General features: G+C 44.5%; 1 protein-coding gene across 1 annotated transcript in view; it reads right to left on the bottom strand.

The window, feature by feature from the left end:
• Nucleotides 1-932: 932 nt before the first annotated feature.
• Nucleotides 933-18,977, bottom strand: part of BNC1 (basonuclin 1) — a 28,492-nt gene continuing 10,447 nt past the window's right edge. Inside the window, exons 2-5 of the mRNA XM_027521721.1 lie at nt 13,027-13,126; nt 11,742-11,977; nt 7,496-9,360; nt 933-3,031 (exon numbers count right to left, since the gene is read on the bottom strand). Of these exons, the coding sequence (XP_027377522.1) occupies nt 2,350-3,031; nt 7,496-9,360; nt 11,742-11,977; nt 13,027-13,126 (2,883 nt within the window). The 3' untranslated portion in view covers nt 933-2,349. The remainder of the gene's footprint in view (nt 3,032-7,495; nt 9,361-11,741; nt 11,978-13,026; nt 13,127-18,977) is intronic.

Here is an 18,977-nt window from a genome sequence, read left to right as displayed (position 1 = left end):
AAACTTAAAAAAAAGCTTACATGCTGCAATGAAGATAGAAGATCCCAAGTCCTGCAACTAAAACCCAGCACAGTCAAATAAATAAATAAATAAATAAATAAATAATATTACAAAAAGAATTCCCTCTGATGAGGGGCTTCCCTGGGTGGCTCAGCCGGTGAAGAATCCACCTGCAATGCAGAAGACCTGGGTTCGATCCCTGGGTCAGGAAGATCCCCTGGAGAAGGGAATGGCAACCCACTCCAGTATTCTTGCCTGGGAAATCCCATGAACAGAGGAGCCTAGCGGGCTACAGTCCATGGAGTTGCAAACAGTCAGACATGACTTAGTGACTAAATCACCACCAACATATAATGGAAAGGTAGAAAAAAGACGTGAAGAAGTTGAAAGATAATAAAAACTTCAAAAAACTGAATATTTAAGAAAGAGGCGGCTTAGCTCTAATTGCATTTCATTTTAAGCATTGGCCATAAGGCTTATCTTTGACAGCACAGTATTTTTTAAAATCCCAGTATTTTCCTTGGTATTTGATAACCAAGCCCCTCCTCCCAGGGAAGTAACCACTTAATTTCTTTGGAACTCATGAACCGCTGCAGTTCCTGTGTGGATGTGGTGTGCGTGTGCATGCTTAGTCACTTCAGTCACAGCAATTACTGATTCCTGTCCACTAGACCTCCCCTGAGTGGTGGGATCTGTCAGATGCACAGTGTGTGTGTATGATGACCACATGCACTCATATGATAGGCAGGATGTGTGACAAAACTGCTCTGACAAATGTTTGCCTTTTTAAACAAAAAGTGTGCCATATATTTTTATTAAATCATAGAAAACTCATTTGTATACAAATTTTTCCATTCTGGGGACATTGGAATATGAAACACCTGTGTAACAAAACATTTCAAAGATACATCTCACTTTAAGCAGAGACAAAGTTTAAGTTGTCACATTTATTTATTTTTTTTAAATGTTGAAATAATCATTAACACATTATTGGCTTTTTTTCACCTTTGGGCCAGAGGAATAGTATCTCTTGACTCCCCAATTCTCATTACTCAAACCAACCATGAGTTTAAAAAGTGATTAACTTGAAAGTTTAATACAAAATCAATTTCTTTTTTGCAACCATGGGCTTTTAGGGCAAATGCCGAATTTCAGGAGATGGTCTCCTTTCACAGGACCTGTTAAGCTTCTTTTCTACAACAGCAAACATGTATAATGGTACAGAATATATTTCAGAATAAGTTAAATATTAAGACATACAGTATGGCAATAATGTCCTACTTTTCTTTCTACCACGTAAATTTGAAAGTTCATCCTAATCTTCCACATCTGTAAAAGGGTGAAGACTGAGGGATCCAGTGATACTGAAAATACACAACAACTGTCAGAACCACATTCTCTAAATGCTTTGGCTGATTATATACAAATGGTCCTGCCAGCATCATGCCTGCATTCGTTCCATGGGGGCTCTAAATGAAGATTCCGGAGTTCACCAAGCAAAAACAGGCAGTGATTTGAATTTTAGGCTGTCACTCTCTCTGCTTCGGAGCAGAGACTCAAAGGTCACACTGTGACATGTCTGCACTCATCCCAAATACTCATATAACATAAACACAAATTAAATACTATCAAACTTATTTTAAATTAAATTGAAGACCACTATTTTTAAGTGCATGAAGTACTCCCCGCTAGCTTCCTGAACGTGTGTTATGGAGCAAGAACTAATATCCCAGGAAACATCCATGTTCCTACATGTTAAGAGGCCAACCCTCTTTCTCTGAGAACTCCCTGGAGTAACACGTGAGACCTATAGGGGGAAGAAAGTAATTCTCCAATCTAAATGGAGGGAGTCTCAGTCATTTTCCCAAACTCCAGTTTGGATTTCAGACTCATTAAGGCAGGAACTCAAAAAATGTGATCTTTGGGACTGGCTCCTGGTGTCACCTGTGGTGACAGTCTGTGTCCTCAGGACACTTCATTGACCCTTAATACTACAACCTCCCTTCCAGCTCCCCTCCGGGTCCTGGGCCCCTGTGGTCAAGACACAGACCTGGCACTCTCCCAGGTAGTGTGTAAACAAATCTGGGAAAACCGCATTTCTGCAAGTGTTTGCTGTCAGCGAAAAACTTCTTGGGCTGAGAAAGATAACAGGAAACACTGCCCCTATGACAGCTTCTCACAAGGCCTCTCTTCTGCTCATCCTGCTCTTGAAGACTATGAAGTCAACCCACACACTCTTTGCCTTGCTTGCCCCAAATGGTATTAAACAGAGTGAGAAACTTTCCTTTGGACTACCTTATTCCTGAATTCCGACCAGTGCTTATTCAAGCCAAGTGGTCTGCCGTCTTGTTACCGCAGGTGACTAGGAGAGGAGGTGAGGCTTCTGTGCAGGTTGGGGTTCTGGCTGTGTCTGTTCCTACTGCGGACAGATGAGAACATGGTGTTGCAGCCGGGGACCTTGCATTTGTGCAGCTGGCGGAGGTGCACGGTCTTGTAGTGGGCCCGGAAGGTCCCCTTATTGCTGTATGTCTTCTGACAGAGGTGACACGTCAGGGGCAGCCCGGAAGGCAAGCTGGCGAGGCTCTGGTCAGCCTTCCCCATCAGGACACAGAGTGGGTAGTCCTCCCCAGGCACCAGGCCTGGCCCATCACAGGTCCCGTCGCAGTCCTCCGTGAGCACAGCGCCCTCCTCGCTGGCCCCGTCTGAGTCCCAGGAGGAGTGGCTGCTGCTCTCCGACTTCACGCTCGAGGTAGTGCTCAGATCCAAGACAGTGCCCTCGCTAGGCAGACCAGAGGCATAGCTCTGTAGGCCGGCACTGCGGACCTGGGCTAGTGGGTACACCAGACTGCCCATCCGGCTCATCCCCTTGAAGATGACAGACGTCTGGGAGGCTTGCGGTGTGAAGGCTGCCTCCTGGTACGCCTCCTGGGCTGTATCTTTCAGGAGGTAAGCTGCCCGGAAGGGGTCTTCACCGCTCTCCAGCGCTTCTTGGGGCAATACTTTCTGGTGGAGGTTTAGGTTTGAACTGTGTCTACAAGAGTGAAAAGGTGGTTAGCAATGGGTAGGGCTGTCATCTTTGTTGTTTTAAAGACAGTCTTCGTTCTGAGTAGAGACACTAGGCAGACACCGGGAAAACTTGTGGCGTGAGGGAAGTGATGCTAAGGGGCTCAGGATGCAGGGCCTGTGTGGTAGACACTGCCCGCTGCCGTCCATCGCTTGTCCCAAGTCAGCATCTGACAAGGGGAGTTGACAGAATGGGTAGTTCTCTTCAGCTTGCACAGTTTGACTGACATGTAAGTTCCTGTACCTCATCTTTAGAGAATGGCTCGACTGCTTCAGTTAGGCCCATTCAACTGGTACACTGGAACCAGGAGATCCCAGAAGAAAACTGGTTACAAACAGTAAAGAACTAAGCAGAGGACTTTATTTCAATGAAACCAGGAGACACGCTCTTCTAGAGCTGTACTGTCCCAAATAACGGCTACTCAGAAGCAGCTACTGAGCACCTGAAAGGTGGCTAATGTCATATATTGAAACGATAATATTTTGAATAGACTGAATGATAGGAAATACATTACTAAATTTACTTGTTTCTTTTCACTTTTTTAATGTGGCTATCATAAAATATAAGATTTCCTATGTGGCCCGCATTGTGGACTAGAGCATCTGAACGAAACATCACCACACGGACGTTCTACAGGTGAGAGGCTAGAAGTGGTATATATGTGTGTGAGTGTGCGTGTGTGTGAAATTTAGTTCATATTTGCAACATTTCACTATATACCAGACAGGATTTTTGCAAGTGCAGCACTGTGAGCACACTGCCAATCACCCACCCAATGGTTAGTCCTGAAGGGCAGATAATGAGTATCCATTATGACACATGCCTTTTACTCATAATATATCATTTGGATGTAACTTGTCAATCAATGCTGGCCTTGCTCAGAGATCCCCTAACTTCTGACGAGCAAAAATACCCCTTACTATAGGGCATAGTCTCAAAGGTGACTGGAGAATTATTCTGAGCAGGGAACATACCTCCCCCAGTACAGATCAGGATGCGTGCCAGGGTCAAACTGGGGAAAATATCCTCACCAAAATAACAAGAAATCAGATTTTCTCTTCTAAATCTCCAAAGATGTCTTCAGTGGGGGGTGGGGTGGGGGGATGTTACTCAAAGTGCATGAAATTTGTTACTCAACTTCTTTTTAATCCTTGTACACTTTCTTTTTTGGGGACATAATCAGAATTATACTCCCAGATCACCCACTTTGCAAGCAGCTCTTCTCCACTGCAACTCTGCCCTGTGATTATGTCAGCGTCCTGGGTTGAAGGGGCAGGTATGTCTCGGCAAAAAACCAGACACTGGATTGACATATAGATTCCAGGATATACAAGTGGTCAAAAAAAGGTCAGACAAACACATTTACTGGAACCCTGTATAGATGTAACAGAGGGATGGGATGTAACAGAGGGATGTGATGTAACAGAGGGAACCTCTGGGTCCTGTGCTCAACTCCTGAGGATTCTATGAACACCAAAAGCTAACATGTGGGCAGCACTCTCTCCTTCTTAACCATCCTGAGGGTTAGACATACTTTCCAAGGTGCCATGTCCCCTAAGGCCAGTGACAACCACATCTGCAAAACCCTGGGACCATGTGCTGGGCTTTCTGCTTCCAGGACTTTGCTAACACTGTGCCTCCTGCCCAGGTCTGCATTTCTTCACTTCAACCTCAACCTCACACTCCAACTCTCCCCTCCCCTGCTCCTGACTATGTAGATTAGCTGATACCAGTGGGTTTCAAAGTGTGATCTGGGTACCCTGAGTGGTCCCTGAGATCTTTTCAGGATGTCCCTCAAGTCAGACTCGTCTCATAACAATACTAAGACATGATTTTCCCTTTCAGCCTCATTCTCTCACTGGCGTGCACGTGTGTGTGCTAAGTCACTTTAGTCAGGTCTGACTCTTTGCAACCCCATGGACTGTAGTCCACCAGGCTCCTCTGTCCATATGATTCTCCAGGCAAGAATACTGGAGTGGGCTGCTGTGCTGCTACTCCAGGGATCTTTCCCACCCAGGGATCAAACCCCATGACTCTTAAGTCTCCTGCACCGGCAGGCGGGTTCTTTACCACTAGCGCCGCCTGGAGTGCTATTCCAGAGGCCACATGACATGTGATATTTCAACAGACTGAATGCAGAAGCTGACATGAGAATCCAGTCGTCTTCTACTAAAGATACTAGCAAAGTGTAAAACAAAGCCACTTCTCACTAAAGTTCTTGATCCGGAAAATGTAATTTTTCATAAAATTGTAATAAACTAATTTATTAAGTGATGTGATGTACATATTAATTTTTTTCAGTTTTAATTTCTAACACAGTAAATATTGATAGATATACACCCAAACAGACATAAGTTCTTGAGGTTTTAAGAATTCATAAAGGGGTTGTGACATGAAAACTTTTCCAAGTGGTTGGTTTAGATGTAATGCCACATAAAGATGGTTTCTAGGAAACCATCCCTAACTTCTCTAAGAATCTGGTGAGATGCCCTTCCAAGTGCCCATTACAGTCTGTATCCCCCCAGTTAAAGCAGCCACCACAGTCAATTGTAATCGCCCGTGTACTACTACCTCCCCACTGGCCTTTGTGGGCAGGGACTGTGTCCAGAGCACCTAACACAGAAGGTGATTAAACACTTGCAGGCTAAGTACCCACAGTGCTGTGGCAGTCCCCTTGATGGGTCCTAGGAAGTGCTGTGGGCAGTAACCGTGGCTTGAAGACAGGAAGGCAGCTTCCCTCACAGCAACGCAATTCTCATCTCTGACTCAGAAAAATGGTGGTGGACCTGGGACTGCTAGCCAAGTCCTGTTCAAGATGGTATCGTTTTAATCACAGATCCCAGGGAAAACGCAGTGCCAGTTCTAGATTACTAGAATTAGTGGTTTATATTTAGCATGCGAGATGCTTTCCTGTGGTGTGGGGAGGAGGCTCGCATCTCAGATAGATCCAAAAACAGGAAAATATTAAATATGTGAAAAATAAATATGAATAGTATCTTAAATTCAATATGCCTTCTAACTTAGCAGATGATGTGGGTCAGAACAGTATCATAAATAACAAGGATAATCTGACTGACAGGACTATCCCTTCTTTATAACAACAGCTTATTTGTGAACAAATTCTTCTCTCGGAGGCTGGAGGAGGAGGACCAGCTCACTCATTAGGTGTCCTGGAGGTTGGGTGCAACACCCAGCAACGGAAACAGGAATTTGAACGAATATCACTCCTGCCCTATCCTCTCTGCTCGAGACAATGAGTGTGTTCTTAGGAGCCCTGTCCAGGAATGTGTGTGGGAGTCTATACCTTTTCGCCCTGTTAATAAATTAGGGGCTACAATTTGGACTAAGGCAATGGGGGTGTTGAGCTGCTTGAAATAAAGCTTGTTTGGACAAATGTAACACTTTAATGTTCTGTGAACCATTTAGCATCTCTAATGCTGCAGCTGAGGGCTGGTTTCATCAGAGGGCTGGTTCTCTCCCTAAAACCTCCTGGTATCATCTTTCGGTAAGCATCTTCTTCCCTTTACAGGCTGGGGAGGTAGGTGACCTGAAGCATGTTTCTGTGACCCAAGTTCATCAAGAAAAACAAGACAGGAACGCCAGTGCTGTGTGACCATAGTGATGAGGGGTACTCTAACCCCTGGCAGTTGGCAAGCAGTCTGAATGAAAACCCAGCACCGACAGACCTCTCATCTTTCAACTACATGTCACAGACATGGAAATAACCTGTTAATTGCCTTTACTCTTTGATAACTCAGTATTTCAGACATCTTCAATCAGGCAGTTATTATTCTTTTCAAATAGAGCAATTAAGTAGAAATCAGAGAAAATGCTTCATTCTGTGGACTTCAGTTTGAAATGAAAGTAAGACAAGTTTTGGGAAGCTACGATCCTAACGTGAAAAGCTCCCTGCTTCCCTTGCTCCTCTAATGCGTGACCTAGTTCATAGTTCCTGATATCCCAAATCACTGGGACCAGATGTGTTTCTGAATCCAGAATTCCTCAGGCTTTAGAAAGGCAGAGTGATGCATACACTGTGATATCACGGTAATGTCCCCATAAGAAATCCATTAACATTTCTGTACTGAATATATACAAAACCCCACACAAAGGGAGACTCTAAAAGATCAGATGGCCTCATGTAATTTCACGTCAGGTCTTGTGACTAAATGAGTTTAAACACTGAAGCTGAAAACACAGGGACCTGGATCTATAGGACACTCTTCCTCAGACCGTGGCCCCTGGAATAGCTCAGTGTCCCCTGGGAACTTAGCAATGTAAACCCTCACATCTGGTCCCAGACCTGCAGTGACGGAAAGAGTAGGGGTGGGGCTCTGAAGTCTGCTTTAATGACCCTCCCAGTGACTCAAGTGCACATTAAAGGTTAAGACCCACTGCCCTGGTAGCAAAGATCGCCAGCAGGCGTCTTACCTGTCTCTGCTCCTGCGGGACAGGAAGCTGGCCTTGCAGCCCTCCACTGTGCACGTGTGCATCTCCCGGGAGTGCATGTTCTTCTGATGCATCTTCACGCCGCAAGCGTTTTTAAAGGTCTTCTTGCAGATGTCACATTGGAAGCGATTCTCCTCCTTTGACCTCACTGATGCCGGCTGACCCAAGTGCTCCGGCTCTTTGGAATCTTCAAAACAAGGAAAAGCCATTCCTTGGGTGGACAAGGCACCAAAGAGCCCCCCGGCCAGCAGGTGCTGCTGCAGTTTGATATAGTCGGGAAAAGGCACGCAGGGCTCCACCCTGGTTGTGAGGTGAGGTTCACGGCCATCCTCCTCTGCGTCCCGTGGCACGGTGTTCAACACTGACTTCTGCCCAGTCTCCCTCTCTGAGTTGTGCATGGCCTGCTCAGGAGTCTGGCGGATGGCTCCACTGGACTCAACTCCTGGCCCGAGATAGCAGGGACTCTCTTCCTCAAGGCGAGGCCTCTCGGAGCTTCCTGCTGGCGTGTGTAGCTCCTCTGGGGCTCCGTCTGACCTGGGGCTGCAGGTCTCCAGATCGTCTTCGCTGACCACCTGCAGGGGCATGTCTTCGTCAGAGCTCAGAGGCTGCCTCTTCTCATCTGCTGTCTCCATGGTCTCCTTCTCTATTTTGATGGGCATACTGGACTTGCGGGATTTCTTCTTGGGCAGGGTGTCAAACGGCATTTCGTTCGAAGCCAGCTGTTCCGGGATGGATGAGGACAGCAGAGGGAGGGAGGGCAGCATCCCAGGGGTGTTGGCCAGCTCGGCAGGAGTGGCTGGGCTGCGGTAGAAAGGCAGGACTGGCTGGACAGTCTTCAGGTTGGGGAAGAGCACCCCGTTGTGGCTGAGGCTCGGGAAGGTTGGCTGGCTCCGGGAGTCTTCCACTGCCCCAGCGTAGCCAGGGAGAGGCCGGCAGTCTGGAGGAGTCACCCCGAGGCCTGGGCGCTTGGCGCTCTCCGAGGCAGCCAGTGTCAGGCCGCTCCTCAGGTCTTTGTCCCTGTTGTTTCTGTTCATGGGCATGTGCAGCCGGGGGTTGGGGTTGGCGCTGTGGCGGTTGCGGCTCCTCAGGGAGCTGAACACCATGTTGCAGCCTTCGATGGTGCACTTGTGCTTGATCTTCAGATGGACGGCGTTGTAGTGGATCTTCAGCGTGCCCTTGTCGTAGAAGGTCTTCTCACATGCTGTACAGAACACCCGGCCCTTCTTTGCACCCAGGCTGTTCCTCTCGGGCTTCACTTTGGCCTCTGGGGACAGCTGTGTCCTTTCGAGCTTCGTGACGATGCTGTATGAGCTGGAGTCGCTGAAGTGGGTGCTGTCTTCCTTTTTGGTGACAGCATTGGGACAGTTGAGACACGGATCTTTTTCAACCTGAAATGGGGTAGAACTGGAAGTGAGGAAGCTGCTGTCAGGGAAGGCTCCATGGACTTCCTGTTTGGGGTCCTGGCTTTGGTCTTGACTCTGCTCCAGCACATAGGGGTCGGGCAGTGACCCTATCAGTGCTGGGGGCAAGGGGTTGAAGAACTGGAAAGGCAGCATGAAGGTCATGTTGTTTATGAGGTTCTCGAAGGGGTGCACGCTGCTGGGGTTTCCTTTGTCCACGGGAGTGGGGAGGCTGGCACTCCGATGGCTGCAGCTCTCGATGAAAGCCCTGATGTCAACGTTGGCCGTGGAAGGTGGGATGACAACAGACTGCTCTTCTTTCTCCTGAATTGCCATGAGCTCAACTATGGACTTGGTCTCTCCAAAACGAAGGAACTGCTGTAAGGTGGCCACCTCCTCCTCACTGGTCATGATGCTCCAGTGATCCAGCACTTTTCCCGATGCATCCTAAACCCAAACCAGAATTTAAAAGGACAGTTAATTTACTGTTCCTTACCCTTCCCAGGTGGCTCAGTAGTAAAGAATCTGCCTGCATTGCAGGAGACGTGGGTTTGATTCCTGGGTCAGGAAGATCCCCTGGCATAGCAAATGGCAATCTACTCCAGTATTCTTGCCTGGAAAATCCCATGGACAGAGGAGCCAGGTGGGCTACAGGCCATGGGGTTGCAAAACATTCAGATATGACTGAGCGACTAAACAGGAACCACCACAATCTTTTTCTCTAAGAAAGGAGTCATGCCATGTGGTTAGGGCCTCCACTAGCATCATGGAATACTTTTGTATATATTAGAAAAAGACACCCCTGGGAGTGCTGGGCTTGATGAGTTCAGTCCTCACTCACCCCACTCTCCTAGGAAAGAAACTCTCTGTGGAAAAATAAACTGCACAAATGTGAGTGGTGGTCCAGAAAACAGAAATAAAATTATATCTCCCAAGCCTAAGGGAAGTTTGGTGATTATTTTCCAGCCTATTTCAAACCAGTTGGTAGTCATGCATTAGGCATAATAATTTTCTCCCACTAAAATTAAAATATGTATCATTTGAACAACAGTAACTTCTTTATCTAAAGAGTATAGATGGGAAATCAGGCCTAGATATAGCTCAAGTATTTATTTGCTGCAGGTTGAATGATCTTTCCCAAACAACTAACATCAAAATACAAATGAACCTGTATTGATCTATTGCCTGTGTTCACAAAGCAGAGTGGTAATTACACTGGAGTGTTGGAGATTTTTCAAACTCTAGAAAGACCTAACTTTTCCCAAAACTACAATAAATATTTTATCACAGAACATGTATTTGATGGCCTACTGAGATTTTTCACAGTGCATGTAAGAGTTTTGAAGATGATGAGGAATGTAACATCATAAATTTTTCATGCGCTGGAGGTTCAAGGTAATTGATTCCATATTTTTAATCCTAACACTAGAAAGCAAGATTATTAGGATCATTAAATATTGATCTATGTCATAATGTAAGAGCATAATGCTGCTTTACATAAAAGGTGGTTTCTGGCCTGCTAGGGGTCCCGCACTCGAGGTGAGCCAACAGGGTTCCAGAGGAAGCCTGCAGGTGTTGTCAGAGTCAGAGAGAAGTGGGTTCACATTTCCAGTCTGCTGCATGCAAACTGAGGGACTTCAGCAAGATCCAGAAGAATTCAGCCTCTCTTTTCCCACCTGGAAAATGCGGATAATCGACCTACCTTGTGAGATGACTGGAAGAGGGACTAAGTCAGTAAATGGTTGTTTTTTGTGCTTGTTTCAAGTTTATGGCCTAGCTGAGTTAGACTGAATGTATGTGAGTCTTGGAAATACATTCATCTGCCCATCTCATTGAAATTTTTACCAAAGTCAGCTGATATTTTCTAGCATAGTGACAGGGAAGAAAATGCTGTAGCTGTTTCCTATGTCAGAGAAATCCAGGAAACATGTTCTTTGCCTGTGAAAACACCTCGACAGCCTCTCTGGATAGGAAGCATAAGGTCGACCCCTGGAACACAAAGAGAGGTGAAACCACTCTGCAAAGCAGAGAGATGAGAGAAGGGATGAAAGGCATAGGATGATGGAGTGATGCAGAGGAGAGGCAAGAAGGCTGGAAGAGAACTGGTAGGAGAGACAAGGAGTGACAGCACGCCCACAGAACGATCACAAGTCATCGGGGACTGGGAAGGAAGATCAGCAACTGCGTGGATGGCAGAGGGCTTTAAAGGACAGGAAGGCATGGGATGAAATTGAAACTGTCTGCTATGCCTTTCTGCAACGTTAAATTCCTCAACCCCACACCCTCAGTAAAACTGGAAACCAATGATGTTGTGTGTCAGTAAATGCTCTGAGGATGATAAAAGAAATGGAGGCAGTGCCAAGGATGGGGCCAACAGCTGACTGTGCGAGTGAGTATGCAATGTTGGCTGTGCAAGCTGATGAGTGAAACCCAAATCAGAGAACATGTAATGGTCCAACTCCCTGAAGTCTAACAGATACCAGTGCCTGTGTGCTCAGTCATGTCTGACTCTTTGCAACGCAACGGACTATAGCCCGCCAGGCTGCTCTGTCCATGAGATTTCCCAGAGAATACTGGAGTGGCTTGCCATGCCCTCCTCCAGGAGATCTTCCCAACCCAGGGATCGAACTCACATCTCCTGCACTGGCAAGCAGGTTCTTTACCACTGTGCCACAAGGAAAGCAATGGATTTCTCCCAGAATGTGAGATAGGGCTGAGGCCAAGATGAATGACGATGAAAGGGAGGGATGACTACTGGAGGCTGGAGCACTGATGGCACTGCGTTACACCTGTCCTGCTCTCGGGGAGTGGCACCCACATCCCTGTACCTGTAGCACATATCCTCGGATGTAATCCTGGAGGGTCCAGTCCAAAGCGTGCAGGATCTGGAGGACTTCGTCTTGCTTCAGCACACTGAAGAGCCGGTCCAGAAGGATCTTCAGGCGGACAGGGATGGCCTGGGTCCCATAGAGCATAAGGCTGCTGATGTCGAACACCACGTTGGACTGGACGATTTCCACCTGGCTTGTGGGGTACATGGCGGGGATCCTCAGCTTACTCAGAGCTGAAAAAGGAAATTGAAAAAATGTTGTTTTTCAAGATTCTACCTTTAAGAGAAAAACACCGCTTGGGAAGTGGGCTAAGGGCTAACTCTCAGTTATTTGTGCCAATGGAAAAGCCACAAATATGCAAACAATTAATAATCTTAATGGCTATTTGGCTCCACGTTATTCACAGGAACCTCTAAGATAAAATGGAACGCCCTGAGAGGCCTCTTTTCCCCTTTTCCTGTGGCATGCCTAAGAAGTACAACAGCCACAGGTAAGGACCACACCTGGGAAACTGGTAAAAATGAAGGCGGCAAGTGTGTAATCAAGAGGATGGAAAACCAGGAAGCACAGGGCCTGGGGGAGAACCTAGACTTGGGTTCTCCCCCAACACCTCAGACTGGGGTGGAGCCCCAGTCTGCCACCCTCTTAGCTGTCAGGCTTGGCAATTGAGCCCATGCTGTCCAATGCAACAGTCACCAGTCAAACACAGGTGTTCAAATTTAGATTTACATTAATTAACATTAAATAAAACTAAAAATTCAGCTCGCCCGCTGTGCTAGTCACATTTCAAGGGCTCGTAGCCACATGTGGCTGGTGTAGTGCTGGGTTGTCAGGTTTAGCAAATAAAAACACAGGAAGTTCCTGTTAAACTTGAATATAGATTTCAGATAAACAACAAATAACTGGGATAGAATCTTAAACCAAAAATATTAATTGGGATATACTTAGGCTAAAAAAATTATAGTTTAACTGAAATTCAAATTCAACCGAGCATTCTGATTTTTCATCTAGCAACCCTGGGCTAGAGGCTACTTACTGTATATGCACAGAATATTTCTTTCATTCCAGAACAGCCCTGAAGCACCACTTTCTACATCTTCAGAAGGCAGTGGATAAACACTTTTCAGAGTTAATATCCAAAGAGATAACACATACAGCTCTTAGCCTGTTTCCTGGCACACAGCAGTAACTTCAGATGTTAGCTGTCATTCGTGGATATTAAACCTGTTCCTGAGTAACTGCGTTAGGGGAAACACTACAGGCCAAGGGGGGAAATGGTTACCGTGAGCCACCCATCCATGTCTGCACTGCTCACACTGACGGTGGTTGATCTTCCCTGGTTTGAAGCTTTGGCAGCTGCAGTTCAGAGTACAGCCGATAGCCTACAGGAGAGAACACGGCGACACCTGGCATGTTAGCGATGTGTGGAACACACACAGCATCTACAGAACAGAACGCGTTCCTCCACTGAGCAGCGTTGGCTAAATGACCTGTGCCCACTGCATGCCAGGCCCAGACATGCATACTGTCCCCTGGAAAGAGGAGCAGCTCACCCTGGCCCTGGAGACAGCAACACACTACACAGATACTCCATATGCAAGGCTGGGTTACAACCCTAGAGCTCTTTATAAGAAAGGATTATAGGCAGGAAGGAGATATCCTGCTTATTATGGAAAGGGCATGGAGAGGGTGAAGAAGAGTCACATTTTCACTAAATCTGTAAGTTGACCAGAACAGCCACCCAGAAAGGGGATACTGGGGCTGCCTTGAAACAAGTAAATAGGAGAATGATCCAAACTGAGAGTAATGCACATGTGTACTTCGTTACTCCCTCCCCCAACCAGGGTAGATGCTGAATATCAAGACAGACCTGGGGACATGCAATGGCTGACCACACCAAGGATCATTCCCTGACTGGACTGTGTGACTGACAGCCAGACGCAGGCTGGACAAGCCCTGCATCAATGCCCAGGTGCAGGTTAAGGTGGTGGGTGTGGCTTGGGGGTGTGGAGTGTGCAAACATACGACTGAAATAGAAGATACAGATGTATGTGTCAACAAAGTTCTAGGATTAAGGACAGAGGTTCACATATATTTTTAAGATGGATTTTTCAAAAGGGGATAAGAGGCCTGAGGAATGTAATCTATTATTAAAGAGAAAAAGCTCTCACTGGAGCTCTGTCAATGAGATTTCTGGGAGGAGGCGCTGGGCGAAATCGTTATGATTCAAGAGAGCTTGGACAGCTGGGGAGTGTCCTGGGGTTTGCAGGCATGAGAAAGCCCTACGATTGGGGTTTAACCTCCATGTGACAATTAAGGGACTGTGTGGCCTTGTGTGTGGACAGGGAAGGAGAGAATCTGGCTGAGGACACATTAAGGAGCATATTAACTAGTCTTCACTTAAAAATCAGTTGTTGGTAGGAGTGTAAAATGGTGCAGCCACTTTGCAAAATAGTCTGACCGATTCTCACAAACAGTTACCTTACCACCAACTGATTCCACTCCTAGGTTGAAGCTGAAGAGAACTGAAAACCTATGTCCACACAAAACTTGTACCTGAACTTTAAAATCAGCATTATTTACTAGCCTCAAAGTGGAAACAACCCCCGTATATATTGATTGATGAACAGATATACAAAATGTGGTATGTCCATACAATGGATATCACTAGGCAATAGGAAGAATGAAGTACTGATACCTGCTAGAACATGTGTGAACTCTGAAACATTTATGATAATGAAAGAAACCAAGTACAAAAGGTCACAGGCTGAATGATTCCACTTATGTGAAACGTCAAGAACAGGCTAATCCATAGAGACCCGAAGCAGACTAGTGGTTACTGGGGTTGTGGGGAGCAGGTAGGATGAGGAGAGACTGCTAATGGGAAAGGGGGGTGTTTTTTTGTTTTGTTTTCATTGTTTTTAAAGACAGCTTTAAGTTGAGACTATATTAATAGTTCACATATCATACAACACCCATTTAAAGTACACAAATGATTTTTAGAATATTCAGAGTTGAACAACCATCATCACAATACAATTTTAGAACATTTCCATCATCCCCAAAAGAAACCCTGTGAACAAGTTTATGACAGACATATGCTTTCATGTCTTTGGGATATATTCTTAGGAGTGGAACTGAGGGATCATATAGTAACTCTATGTTTAACTTTCTGAGAAACCCCCAAACTGTTTTTAAAGGTTTATTTTCCCACCAAGGTATGAGGGTTCTGATTTCTCCACATCCTCGCCAACACTAGTTATGGTTTGTGTTTCTATTGTAGTTATCCTACTGGGAATGAGGTGGTATCTCATTGTGTTTTGATCTACATTTCTCTGATGGCTAATGGTGTTCAGCATCTTTTCAAGTGCTCAGTGGCCATCTGTGTGTCTATTCAGATCTTTTGCCCATTTTTAAATTGGGTTGTATTTTTAGTATTGAGTCATAAGAGTTTTTTATATATGCTAGGTACAAGTCCCTCACCAGATATATGAGTGGCAAATACTTTCTCCAATCCTTGGATTATCCTTTCACTTTCTGCATGATAGCCTTTGAAACACAGATGTTTTCAATTTTGACCAGTTTCTTTTTGAGGTAATGGAATGTTCTAAAGTTCTTAGACAGCAGTGATGTTGCACAACTCAATGAATACAGTGAAACCACTCAGTTGAATTTTATGGTATGTGAATTATATTTTGATAAAAATATAATTTTTAAAAATCAGCCCACTACACTATTAGAATGGTTGAAATCCAGAACATTGACAGTATCAAGTGATTGTGAGGATGTGGAACAACAGAAATCTCATTCATTTTGACAACAATGCAAAACATAAAGCAACTTTGAAACTCAGTTTGGTGGTTTCTTACAAAACTAAACACACTCTTACCACACAATTCAGTAAACTGTATTCTTTGGTATTTAAAAGGAGTTGAAAACTTATCACACAAAAACTGCACATGGATGTTTACAGCTGCTTTATTCATAATTTCTAAGACTTAGAAGCAACCAAGATGTCCTTTAGCAGGCAAATAGGTAAATAAACTTTGGTATGCCCAAACAACAGAATATTATTCAGCATTAAAAGACATGCACTATTAAGCCATGAAAAGACATGGATGAAAAGTAAATGTACATTACTAATTGAAAGAAGACAATCTGAAAAGACTCCATGCTGCACGATTCCAACTATATAACATTCTGGAAAAGGCAGAACTATGGAGACAGAAAAAGTTGGATTAAAGCTCAGCATTCAGAAAACTAAGATCACGCATTCGGTCCCATCACTTATGGGAAATAGATGGGGAAACAGTGTCAGACTTTATTTTTTTGGGGCTTCAAAACCACTGCAGATGGTGACTATAGCCATGAAATTAAAAGACGCTTACTCCTTGGAAGGAAAGCTATGACCCACTTAGCATATTAAAAAGCAGAGATATTACTTTGCCAACAAAGGTCTGTCTAGTCAAGGCTATGGTTTTTCCAGTGGTCATGTATGGATGTGAGAGTTGGACTATAAAGAAAGCTGAGCACCAAAGAATTGATGCTTTTGAACTGTGGTATTGGAGAAGACTCTTGAGAGTCCCTTGGACTGCAAGGAGATCCAACCAGTCCATCCTAAAGGAGTTCAGTCCTGGGTGTTCATTGGAAGGACTGATGTTAAAGCTGAGACTCCAATACTTTGGCCACCTGATGCGAAGAGCTGACTCATTGGAAAAGACCCTGATGCTGGGAAAGATTGAGGGCAGGAGGAGAAGGGGACGACAGAGGAGGAGATAGTTGGATGGCATCACTGACTCAATGGACATGAGTTTGGGTAAACTCCAGGAGTTGGTGATGGACAGGGAGGCCAGGTGTGCTGCGGTCCATGGGGTCACAAAGAGTTGGACACGACTCAGCGACTGAACTGAACTGATGGAGACAGAAAAAAGACCAGTGGTTGCCAGGGGCTTGACAGGGGTTGGGGAATGAATAGGAAAACACAAAAGGGCATTGAAAATGCTTTGTACAATGATGTAACGATAGATATACAATGTTGTACGTGTTTTTCAAACCCGCAGGATGTACAACAACAAGCGAGAACTCTGAGGTTAAACCATGGATTTTGGGTGATTATGATGTGTCAATGCTGGTTCATCAATTGTTATCAACCAATGAGGGATGTTGAAAATAGGGCAGGCTATGTTTATGTGGATGTAGGGGTTATATGGGAAATCTCTGTATTGCATTGGCCAAAAAATTTGTTTCCATTTTTCGGTAAGAAGTTACCAAAAAACACAAAGTTTTTGGACAGTGCAACACTCTCCTTTCAAATCTTCTGTGAATCTAAAAGTGTACTAAAAAAAAAATAGTCTTTTTAAAAAAAATCAGTGACCTTACTTAAATACAGGTTAAAATTGGCATGATTTGACTGTTATCTACAGTTTCTTTTGGATTACAATGGGCCTGAACAGAAGAACTAGACAGAGATTTTCAGGTGAAGGAATAAGGCTGTTGATAACTGAGGTGTGCAGCAGGTAGCAACAGTGTTACCTAGTCCCTTCAAGAGGCTATGAAAAAACAGGAAATCTAGGGGAAAAGGGCTTCGCTCTGTACTAAGTCATAGACTGTAACACAAAGAACTCCAGATGATCAGAACAGCCTCTCACTCTAATCATGCATACATTCTCATCTGGAGTACACCATCCCCAAAAGGTGAGAACTGGTCTATTCTTTTTATGTATAAAGCACACATACACATACATAAACAGATATACAGTAGATGGTGCGACACTAAAATTTTGTTGGTGAGGCACAGTTAGGAAAAACATTTCCAAAGTCTCCTTAGACGTGTGTGAGGATGAATAATGAAAAAGATTGAGAAATATTGCTCTAATGAAAGACATTATATTACTTTTTCATTATAGAGTTTCTACTTGTATATATATATTGGAGAAGGAAATGGCACCCCACTCCAGTACTCTTGCCTGGAAAATCCCATAGACTGAGAAGCCTAGTAGGCTACCGTCCATGGGGTCGCAAAAGAGTCGGACACGACTGAGTGACTTCACTTCACTTCACTTCACTTGTATATATACATAGACAAATGTATTACATACATAAACACACACATCTAGACTCATATACACATAATTATATAGTTATCTTGGCTGGAAGTTAAAGGATAAAGATGAGTGATGGTTTAATTTCTATTACACACTGTCAAAATTTAGAAGAGCATCATTAGGTTAGTTTGCGGCATTCCTATGTCGTCCAGCTTCTAAACTTCTGCAACTCTCTGAACATCAGCTCACAGGTGAACCAATCATCTATATTCTTTTTTTTCACAGATCTCAATAGCTACCAGCACACTAAGCACTACACTTCTGAAATATTTCACCACCTACATTCTACAAATATGACTGTCTTCAAGGAAATTTTTAAAAGAAGAAAAATTCTTATTTTGGATAATGTCCCTCAAGATGCATTCACTTTTTAAAAACAAGGTATTTGAACTATACAAAGTGAATTCACATTTCAAAAAACAGGACCTATCTGAATCAGAGAAAGATGTCCTTGAGCACACACCTCCTCTACTCACTAAAAAGTGCTTGAAAGGCTCACTACTTCGGACCCAGGACAGCAAAACTATAGAAGGAACAATTCCAAACCCATTTCATAGCCTAAGGTTGAAAGTAATTTTTTCTGCATCTCCTGACACCTAACTCTGTGATGCTGATTTCGCCAGCATCACAGACATTCTGAGCTGGGTAATTCTCTGTGATGGGGGCTGTCCTGTGCATTGTAGGATACAGAGAAGCACCCATGGTGTCTATCCACAGTAACACCTCCCCTCTTCCCCAGTTGTGAAAACCAAGAAGTCTCCAGACATTGCCAAATGCCCCCAGCTGAGACTCCGTGATCTAACCTGACTATTCAGATACAGAAGCTTCTAGTTTGGGGCCTGAATTTTAAGCAGCTTTATCTATAATTCCAGTGTATGAATGCTGCTTTATAAAAAAAAAATCATGTAGTTCTATATGAACTTATTTGAATAAGGCTTAATACAGCTCATTAAACATCTATGGAAATACATCTCAGAGGAATTATTTATGAACTAAAAAAAGCTGATTACAGAGTCTAAGAAAACTTCCAATATTAAAGTCCTTGGGTTTTTCCACCCATCTCAGAATTCCACGATGTAGTAAAATTATAGCACCATTATCTAAAGACAAATTAAAACTCCTAGAGTGA

The sequence above is a fragment of the Bos indicus x Bos taurus genome, chromosome 21 (assembly GCF_003369695.1).
Source record: "Bos indicus x Bos taurus breed Angus x Brahman F1 hybrid chromosome 21, Bos_hybrid_MaternalHap_v2.0, whole genome shotgun sequence".
NCBI lineage: Eukaryota > Metazoa > Chordata > Mammalia > Artiodactyla > Bovidae > Bos > Bos indicus x Bos taurus.
Note: the sequence above shows the minus strand (reverse complement) of the source record. Positions and strands in the feature narration are given on the sequence as shown.